The sequence below is a fragment of the Microtus oregoni genome, unplaced genomic scaffold (genome assembly GCF_018167655.1).
Source record: "Microtus oregoni isolate MIOR12 unplaced genomic scaffold, Mior012 000102F_ref0000329, whole genome shotgun sequence".
Lineage (NCBI taxonomy): Eukaryota > Metazoa > Chordata > Mammalia > Rodentia > Cricetidae > Microtus > Microtus oregoni.
The window spans coordinates 1,166,900-1,177,691 of record NW_024544716.1 but is presented as its reverse complement, the minus strand read 5'-3'; the positions used below and the strand labels follow the sequence as shown (position 1 = coordinate 1,177,691).

The window sequence follows — 10,792 nt, the reverse complement described above, 5'->3', positions numbered from 1 at the left end:
TTATCGTCGGTGGTACCGTGGTATCGTCACAGTGCCTGAAAATTATGGATTGCATCTCCAAGGAGAGCAAAAGTAAGTTAGAGAAGTTGAGAAATGGGACCCTGAATGAGTGGAAATGTGGCACTCACTGAAGCCATATGCCTGCTATATTCTATGTCCCAGAAATGATCTTAAGACTCAGGAGATGTCGGTCAAGAAACTCTTCAAGACCTCCCAAAAGATGAAGCTCTTTGGATCCTTTTATTTGGTATGAGTAAGAAGTAGATGATTGTCCCGTCCCTCTGTTTCAGATGTAGGATATCTAGAAGTCAGACTTGGACTGAACTGTAATCTCCCTTCCTGCTAGCAGGCTGGCTTTCATAGAAGGGAATTTTTATGTTGTACCGTGATGCACAACAGAATCTCCTGTGACTCAGAGGATCACAGGTCACAGTGGGAAGGGAACTCCTACTGCTTTATTGAAGGGAATGGATGGGCCTTTGTATTTCCCTTCTAAACCTTTGTGCTTCTGCGTGAGATTAGTGTAGCTGCAAGTGTTGATGGAACTGCTCCAGTCTGTCTCCTTTCTCGACTTCCTTTTCTGTGTGCTTTTGGTGCTGATGGAAAAACTGTAAAAGTTTTGGCTGCTGATACTCAGTGGCTGTGGCTGCTGTTGTGGTGAGATGATTGCCTCTTATGCCAAAATGGATCATGTACAATGCAGTCCATCCAAATATCAGGGGCTGTCATGCAAGCAGGAATGCAGTGTAAGAGCTAATGCAGTCAGGTAGAGTAGTGTAGCCTGGTGTTTTACCCTAGAATAAAATGACTATCCCATCGAGATATTTTAGCTAAGATCAGTTGGACTTGATCTTTCTAGATGGTACAGAATATAAGAAGTGGAGAGTTATCTGAAAGTTGGGGACTTGCAAGTATTGCTTCCGTAGGAGCAGGAGATCAGTTGGTGGGTGTAATGTGAAGTATTGTACCCTCTGTGTATTTCAGTATACAGTGTCTTTAAACACCAAACCAGGTCTACCACTCCTCCTGTCCATGCTGTTCCAAGGCGTTGGATGGGTTATTGCTCTGCACATTGCTGTACATTGCAGTTTGTTCAGGATTCGGATACCTGTGTTAGGGCCTGAACTTGGTGTCCAGTAGCAGAGCAAATGATAAGAAATACGTGACGTCTGCACACAGTGGAACTGGTTACAGTAAAAACAATGAATGCAGTCAAGGTGATTGCAGGAGAATCCTTGGAACTCGAGATAATTATATTGTACCAAATGTATCCAGTCCCACAGAAACATCTTCTTATCCTGTCTCACTATGTGGATCCTTGGTGACACATCTCTACATATAGACATTCATGAAATTGTAAGCAGTAGTATAAAGCAGAAGAACATTGCCTAAGATATTTGGTGAGAGCTAAGGAATGGCCAGGTGGTGGGAACTGAGTGCTGTTGTCAGTATACAATATACAGAATAAAATCTGTTCATTGAATAAATAGTACAATGAGACTTAAAGTCCATGAGAAGAATTCAGTACATCTTTTTGTTAATTGCTTTAATATGTAAAATAATTCCTGAGCTTTGTTCAACAAGTGTTATTCTACCAGACACTTAATTTGAAAACATAAAGATTAAAATAATCATCTTAACATGAATGTATATCCATTCAAATGCCTTTCTGTTTTTCTGAGGAGTACAGTGAAGCCCAGTAGAATCACGGAGTCGCAAATTCTGTAGTTAAAAAACACAGAGAGAGTGATCAAACAAGAGACCTCCCTAAACTATTGCTTTCCTTCATTCTCTTGTAGTCAATCGTGCCCCTGTCAGGATGCTTGGATACAGGTTGTGGGATCCTTTCCGGCTGGCTGTGTTATATTTATCTAGACCAGTGACTCTGGACAGCAAATAGGCTTTGTTAGAATGGACAGTATTGTGTCTACACAGTAGCTGGGGATTACCTATTGAGAAAATACAAACACCATAAATATCTAGGGACAGGTTGAATACATTCCTTGAGTCAAATCCAGATGTTGTACTATCTGGAAGTAGATAGGCATTGTCAGAAGTCCAGCCAACAAGTGAAACAAAGGTACTGTCAGAAAAAAGAATCTGAGTTGAGTTGCAGTTGTAAATACATACAGCTAAGTCAATACATTCAGTTAAGTCTCTTGTGATTTTAGGTCAGTAGCAAGAATCGCCTTGCCTACACATGGACTCTTCATCAAATCATGCTGGGAAACCTGGTGATCCACATGTACAGAAAGAATCTTGATTCTACCTGCATTGTTGAAGCACATCTTTAGTCGCAGCACTCTTGAGGCAGGGACTCAAAAGACAGAGGAAGCGGCAGAGGCAGAGTCTAGCAGATCACTGAGTTCAAGGCTAACCTGGTCTATGATGTTATTACCAGGACATATAGTGCTTTGGAGAGAAGTCTCTCTCAAGGAACTAAAAGAAAGTGAATAAAGGTCACCCTGCGAATATCCAATGCCACTTCCCCAGAGATCAAAGTTCAATAAACTCTTGTAATAATAGAGTACAGAGTAGCAGGAAGAGTTGACAGAGTTCAGGGGAGGCCAGTTTTCTTCTCTCACTTCCCCCAAAAGAGGTGAAAGCCCTTCCCGGACTCCCGCGTGTGCATGCTGGGGTGGGTTCGAGGCTTCTTAAAGCTGTGGTGGCTGAGCACAGGTGGATTCCTCCTCCTTTTGTTCCTGGGATGGTGTGCTTCTCTTCTGACTTGACTCTTCCTAAACTGCTTCAGCTCCTCTGTTTTCTTGAAGCTGTTTTCTCTGGTCCTCTTGGTTTTGTCTTGCTCATGAGCCCCAGCTTATTCCCTCCTGATGACTATGGAGTCTTTGGATAAGGATGCTGTGCATCTCTGAATATGTTTAATACATTGAGTTATTTGAAAAATTGTGGAAGGTGAATATCTGGCCCCGGTGTAGTCATGTCAGCAAAGTCTATGCTGGAGACCATCACAGTGTGCATGTGCCAGGCTCATGATGGCCAAAGGTGCTGCTTAGCAAGGAGACATGGTCAACAGCAAGCTTCTGCCTCAGGGTGTTAGTGTCAGTAAAGCACAGCGTGTGCTGCAAGTTGGGGTGTGCTAAAGGGAGAAGTGATGGGACTAGGTTTCCTGTGTGCCTTTAAGGGATCCTTAAGCATTGATAGATTGGCTGTCGTCTAATTCACATTGTTTTCTTTTTTTTCCGCCTAGGATGAGAGCTGTTGGCAAGGCCAGGAATTTGGGAGACCTTTGGATAGGGGCAGTCAATGACCTGTCCCTATCAACAGGTGGCATCCTCATCTGTGAATCCAGGGTGGAATACTAGCAACATTGTGGACTGCAACTGATGGACTGTCTGTCCTGAGGTGTCAGTCCCAGGGACACCCCCTTCTCCAACACTGAAAAAGAGTCAAGGAAGAAGTTAGTGACTGGTAAGTGAGATGCTCCCCTCCTTCTGTGCCCTCTCCACTTAGGCCCTTATAGTGATGGGGAAGGCGTTCCTATGATCTCTGTTTGAGTAGCAATTTTTCAGAACAATGAACCTGTGTTGAATTACAGTTGTAAGCGCAAGCAGTTCAGCCTCTGTGACTTTTGGTAGCTATCAAAAATGTACTGTTGCTAACATACATCCTCACATAATCATGGTGGGGAAATCGGTGACCCACATATACAGAAAGGAAGGTGCTTTCACCTGGGATTTTGGTGCATTCCTTTAGTCCCAGCACTCTTGAGGCAGGGACACAGGCAAAGGCATTACAAAGGCAGTGTCAGGCAGATCTTTGTGATTTCAAGGCTAGCCTGATTAGCGAGGTCAGTTCCCAAATATTCAGTGATATGAAGAGAAACATTGTCTCAAGAAACTAAACTTATATATAAATTAATTCTATTTCTTATGTGTCACCCCATACAAGGTTAATGCCATATGCCTCAGAGGACAATGTGTTACAAACTCTGAAACAGTTAGAGCACAGAATAGGGAAAGGAGGTTAAGATTCAGGGACAGGTCAGGATGGAGGAAAATATCAGGCGATCAAATGTCAGTCCATTATGTGTACTCAACTCGGGTTCGATGAGATGGCTCCTTAGAGAAGAACACTTGATTTTCTCGCAGAATCCCCAGGTAGAATTCAGAGCACCTCATGATGGTTTTCAGTCTCTCTTAATTACAGACTCCAGAGAACTGATGCCCAGGTTTGGCCTCTCAGGGCACTCCATACATTTGTTACGCAGTAGTTCATGTGGACGACACACACACACACACACACACACACACACACACACACGAAAAACAAACATGTTAAATGGATAATTTCAAAGATTGATACAATTTGAGACAAACCCAGTAATCCAAATCAACCCATCTCAGAAAGATACTCCGCCTTGTAGAATTTCTTTCAAGGTAGGATCTTGATTATGCACACATGGACCCTATGTTTCATATCATGAAATGCAGGCAGAGTACTGATGTCTAAAGGGCTCGTGTTTGAGGTTTGAAATGGGAGGAGATGTGGCGACAGCAGTAGTGTGTTCACTTTACAGTATGCACTCTAGGAAACTTACCATGTTCAGTAACTCTGACGTGAATAATCAGACAGAAACCACATTAATTACAGTACTGTTCGGCCAATGACCCCAGCATATTCCTGGCTAACTCTAACATCTTAATAAAGCCAAGTAATATTAACCTGTTATCACCGTGAGTCTGTGACCTATTGGCAATGTTCGGGCATTGAGGCATCTTTCTCCTTCGGCAGCTACATGGCATCTCTTTGAGTTTGCCTGCTTTCTCTCTACATCTCAGTTCGAATTTCCTACATGGCTTTGACCTGCTCAGTCATTGGCTGAAACAGATTTACTCATTAATGACCAGTGGTAATAAAACATATTCACAGCATACAGAGGGGACTCCCACATCATCCTAGAATCCTGAAAATTAAATTCCAGGAAAATAATCTTATTGCCACTAGAGCTTTTTGCTACAGCTTTAACATTAAATAAGTAGTACCACTGACTTATAGCATATGTTGTATCTATGTCACATGTATTATTACATAATTAGGAAACATAAATTAATAATAGTAAAGTTCTAAGGAAGACATCAAAGCCCTCTCTATATACTCATGGATAAAATCGCAGTCTTAAGTTTCTACAGTCACTTATAATGTCTTCAAGTATTTATAAATTTATAAACTATTTCTTTCCCTTCACATATATGCATATATCTAAATATTATTCTGCATTACTATGTATGTATCTACATATCTACACATTCAGCTAAGCCTCTAAACTTCATGTATGCATGAATATCTATGTGTATCTACATCTTACCTGTGTGTGATGAATAGCGTTGTGTCCCAAAGGTTTGGGCAGCACTTACACTGCATAGCCATAATATCTCGAAATTTCCATATCTTTCTCCCTCTGAAGGAAAAGCTGTGGTTTTCCCAGAGAGGTACACTTGGCAGCATTCTCTCTCTCCTGTTGAGCCCGCCTCTTCATGGCCTCCCTCTCTGGCCTCTGCTCTTCAGTGATAGGCTGTGAGATGACTGGCCCCGGAATGTTGACTTTCTTCCAAGGAATTGGTAAGTGGCTGAAATCTTGCCGCAGGTATTGGGATTGAGGCTGGGGAGGATCTAGGGTCTTGTTTGTGGCAAAAGAAAGAGGCTCCCTGTGGAGTGAAGTGTGAGATGATGCTCTGTAGGGTGCAGGCAAAGAGGCAGGCGGTTGAGGCCCAGGGCAAGACTGGATGGGCTTGCTTCTAATTGGACGTGTGGCACTGGTGGCAACTGGCAGAGCCGACTTGTCAGAGGCCATCAGTGATGTGCTGGCAGGAGCTGGTTGGGATGACTTGAGTTTGGGTTGCCTAGCAGTGTGGGATTGAGACCTCACTGGGTAAGCTGTAGTGGGCCTGTGCGAAGCCAGGCAGTGAAGCTTTCTGGAAACAGGTCTGTCTTGAGGCTTGTCCAGGGCTAGGAAAGGCAGAGGTACTAATTTGACCTTCCCAGCTGGGGACAGCTCATCCAGGCACAGAGATGGACACCGCTTGGGAGCACTGCTCTCTGTTCTCTGAGCATTGCCCGGGATTCTACCAGGGCCTCGACCCTCACGGGGCGCATCTCCCAGGGATGTGGCGGTTGGGCCTGTCCTGGGATCTTTGTTGCTGCTCAAGTTCAGCAGAGCCCGGGAGGAGGAGACGCCAGTTTTCCTCTCACTCTTCTTCCCCAGTGGGTGAAAGACCTGCACAGACGCCAGCATGTGCATGCCGAGGTGAGTTCGAGGCTTCTTAAAGCTGTCATGGCTGAGCTCAGGTGGATTCCTCTTCCTCTTGGTCTTTGGGATGGCGGGCTTCTCTTCTGCCTTGACTCTGTGACTTGATGGCTTCAGCTCCTCTGTTTTCTTGGAGCTGTTTCCTCTGGTGTCCTTGGCCTTTTCTTTCCCCTGTGCCCTTGCTACGCTGGGCCTCTTGGGTACAAATATCTGAGATTTGCCCTGCACGTGGTTGGCCGTGTTGTCTATGGTTCCAGGATCATCTTCCTTCAGCATATCCTCGTGATGGGTTCTGGCCTGAAGAGCTCCATGAAACACATCAGAGACTTTCTGGTTTTTCTTGATGCCCAGTTCAGATAGTCCATTAAAGATGCTGGTGCGTGACTGGGCCTGGTCCCTCCTGATGTCTTTGGAGTCTTTGGTTTGGCTTGCTGTGTGATCTTCCATTTGGTCAAGGCCAGTGTTGAAGTTTAAGAGTTGGGGAAGGTGAATATCTGCCACCAGAGTAGTCATGTCTGCAAAGTCATTGCTAGACTCCATGACACTCTGCAGAGCCTCAGGGTCTTCCAGACCAAGGCTACTGTTTCCCAAAGTGGCATTTTGAGAAGCTAGCTTCTGCCTCAGGCTCCCAACATCACTGTAGTTCAAGGGCTGCTGCATGCCAGGGTATGCTGAAGGGAGGGGTGATGCGTCTTGGTTACATTTTGTGCCCTCATAGGAATCCAGAGGTGTTGATTGCTCAGCATTCATCTCATCTGCATTGTTCTTCTGTGTCTTTTCCAGGCTTGGGGCTGGAGGCAAGGCCAGGAATTCAGAAGGACTGTGCATGAGGGCAATTAATGACCTGTTCCCACTGACAGGTGCTGTCTTCATCTGGGCATCCTGGGTGCAGGCATTGCCGAGGTCTGGACTCTGCAGCAGACACAGTGTCTGCCCTGAAGGTGTCAACCCCAGGGTTGTCTCCCTCTCCACCACTGAAAAAGAGGAAGTTCGAAGTCAGTGCCTGGTAAGTGAGATGCTACCCCCGCTTTCAGTGCACCTGAGCACTGAGGCTCCTGCAGCAGTGTTGCAGGCATTGCTATGAGCTCTGCTGGAGGAGCAGGGAAAGCAGCCCTCTTTGGAGACACATAGTAACTACTCATTTGTTTCTCATGACCGTGTGAGATCACGTTTTCTCTTGTGTTTGTGTGGTGTGTACATGCTTAGTGATCATGGGGAGGTGACAGAATTCCTTGGTGTGCGCTCTTCCCTTTCTCCCCCATTTTCCTTTGAAACAGTGCCTCTCATTGCCTTGGGAGTTTGCTCTGAGACAGGTTGTGTTGCTCACTGTTTCCTAATCTTACTCATCTCCACCAGTTTCTTTCTGTTCATTGTATTACTCATATGGCCCCTGAAGCCTGGATTTTTATTTGGGTTTAGGTATCCATATGAGTTCCTCAATTCTGAAAGGCAAGCGGTTCACAAGCCATGACATTCCTTAAGGTTCACGTTTCACAGAATTTTTGTTAGTGATGTCAAAATGTAAGACTGCGAAAGCTTTGAGCATCAACTTTGTAACAGAGAACATGTCTACATAGTCTTGGCCTTGGGTCACTGCTGAAGATTCAGAAAGAAAGAGTAAAAGAAAAAGAGAAAGTGGAAGAGAGATGTAGAGGAGGAAAAGAGACAGAGAAAAAGAGAGAGGTTGATCGTGACAGATAGGGTGAGATGCTTCAACCCTGCTTATCAATATTACACAGGTCAAAGCAGACTGTCACTAGAGCTTAAGTGTTAGAGAATGTCACAGCAGACACTTGGAGTGTGGGAGAAGACTTCCTCCAGGTCAGATTCAGGGTTCCATTTCTCTGGATACTAGTTTCAACTCAGGGGAAACTTAGTTGTACAAGAACAGATAAAATTCTCGATGTCATCTAGAATCTGGAGACATAGATTAGGAAGGAGGTGATTTTAGTGAGCTGCTGCATGGGCCTGATTAGCCTTGGCAGTGAAATGCGTTCCTGTGGTGTGGTCCTTGGACATGTCTTAATGAAGGTTGAATGTCACTCACTTTCCTGTATTCTCTCTCATTATAGAGACTGAATTTAGGGGTAATGAGCCTGAGCCACAGCCTACATGTCAGGACTCCCATTCTTCCTCTGTGTGGACATCCACTTCTGAAAGGTAGAGCTGTGTCTCCTCTGAGGGCTGATCTCACACCTCCCTTCCTGGCTTTACTCACCTTGAAGACTGGTGTCTGGCATGGTTTGAGCAGATGTGGGCCAGTAGATGGGAGAGGTGGAGAGAGGTGTTTGGATGTTCATTGGCTGAATCTCCTGTAGTGCCATCACCATCCCTGGGTGCAGAGAGGAAGCCTGATTCCCAGAGCAGGACACAGAGCCATAGGCCTGCAGGCACTGCCAGAATTCTTCAGCCATCGGAGGACCCAGGCTGTTCTGGTCATTGTAATAGACCTGACTTCCATCCAGGTAGCAAGGTGCCAGGATATATCGTTGATCTGGTAGATTTGATGGCGTTGCCTCTACAAGGCAGGCAGACAGTGTTGGATAGGATGGCGGTAATGCATTGATATGGAAAGTATTGTCACACTGGGCTGTTATAGACCTAGACGAGGGGGTGGTATTCTGGTCAATGACAGTTACAGGGGCATCCAGGAATGGAGCTTCCCTTCTGGTGGTGCTTTCTCTGAGATCCCAGTGGAGAACACCTGGATAGGAAAATGTCGAAGTAGAGATCTGGTTCTGGTCAGTTGGCTCAGTCAGCATGGTCGTGCCAGCTCGTTGGTAAAGACAGGCACTGTCCATGAGCTGCTGGCAGCATGTGCTGGAGTCTGATGACAGGAGCCATGCTGAGCTCACAGCTGGGGTGCAGACCCCATAGAAATTGCACACAGTTCCTGCTGAGGGTGTGGCATTCCTCAGCACAGGCACAGAGGGCTGCAGAGCACATTCTGTCCCAGTGAAAGGTGCACTTTGGCAATTTTCTGTAGGAAGCAAGAAGAGAGTTGGAAAAAGTTGAGATGGAGGCTTTCTACCCCCTGGGAGGGACTGTGTTATCTCCAGGTTGTACTGAGTGGGAGAGTCTAGCATCTATGTTCCCTTACATATGCCAAGCAAGTGGGTTAAGATTGATCGGTGGGGCTATGAAGGATGACAATCACGAGATGAACTGTCTGCTTTTTCCTGTGTGGGCATGGAAATCCTGGTCAATCTGGCTTAATCCTCACTCAGATCTAGACACGATGCTCCTTTTCCCTGATTGTAATATAATCATGCCTGTTGGGACACTTCCTCGCAAATATATTCTACAACAGAGGTTATTATTGGGAAGAGACCCATAGGCATATTCCATACCTGGAACTTTGTCCTGTTCTCTGCAGATCTTACAGTATAGAGTGACCTAAACTCACTCTACGTTGATCAGTCTGGCTTTGAAATCACACAGACAGGTCTGCTTCTGCCTCTAAAGTGCTGGTGCTGGAGCCCCTGCCATGTCCACCAGGCCAATCTCTATTTTATTGAGTTTTTTTCTGAAATGATGTTTAACAAATGTGTACCAAATTGAGGTAATTATTCCTTCCCCCTCTCTCTTTTTTCCCCTTGCATTTCTTGTATAATTGAGGATCTCTTATAATCTTATAACTTTTAAGCATTATTCAAATATGATTTCAGAAATACAACCTACTGACAACATTTCTTCGTGTTTGCACCAGTTTAGTGTGTCCTCTTGAGACTGCTAATGTTTTATGGGGTTCATCTCTGAATATGATTGCTTCTCAATTTAATATCTGTTGATTAAATTGTTTTCTTAACAGCTCCTCAGTAACTTAGTTTTTTTATCTCTTCTAAGGGGGAATCCGTGTGAGAATCCCCCCTCACAACAGCGTGTCAGTTGCCATGGTCAGACTCTAACTGACTGGACTTCGCAGCTTCAGTTGATCCTATCCAACACCACCAGTGCACATGAGACATGGGGAACTGGGCAGAAAGTGGTCTGGATGGAGTGTAAGAGCCAGGGACCAGATCAGGATATTCTTTCTATATGTGCCAGGGAACCTTTGTATAGACTAATCTGAACAGTACGTTTGGTTAAACATGGCTTGGGAAATGACAATGCCTTGTCTGTTTTGATTATAATCTGTGGTCGTCTTCAACATTGTGTTCTAAACTACCATTGTGGACCACCAGGGTCCCCTCTGCAGTGTGCCTTCATATATTTATATACTTTCTAGACCCGTACTGTGTTTGCCCCCTTCCCTGACTTCCTGTGGGTCTGTCCTTCCAGCAACACTGTCAATATTAATTTCAGTACAACAACTGCCTTCTCAGATTCCACAGTCCTCTTATTCTCTTCCACTCTCCATGTTTAATCCAGGGAAGTCCAAGTGACTGCACAACATGGCAGTCGCCATTTTGTCCATAGTCAATATTCATTTGGTGAGTATGGAGAGAGGCCAGTGTAGAGCATGTCAGACTTGAACTGATCTCCATCCCACCCAGTTCTCTCTGTGTTGTGATTATAGTTGTGTGC

The 10,792-nt window shown here is 45.1% G+C and overlaps 1 protein-coding gene across 1 annotated transcript; it reads right to left on the bottom strand.

The window, feature by feature from the left end:
* Positions 1 to 5,371: 5,371 nt before the first annotated feature.
* Positions 5,372 to 9,243, bottom strand: LOC121443204 (uncharacterized protein C2orf78 homolog; the record flags this gene model as incomplete). The annotated part of the gene is made up of 2 exons (XM_041644879.1): positions 5,372 to 7,239; positions 8,484 to 9,243. Coding segments are annotated over 2 exons (2,628 nt in total), but the record flags the coding sequence as incomplete, so codon positions are not given.
* Positions 9,244 to 10,792: the final 1,549 nt, after the last annotated feature.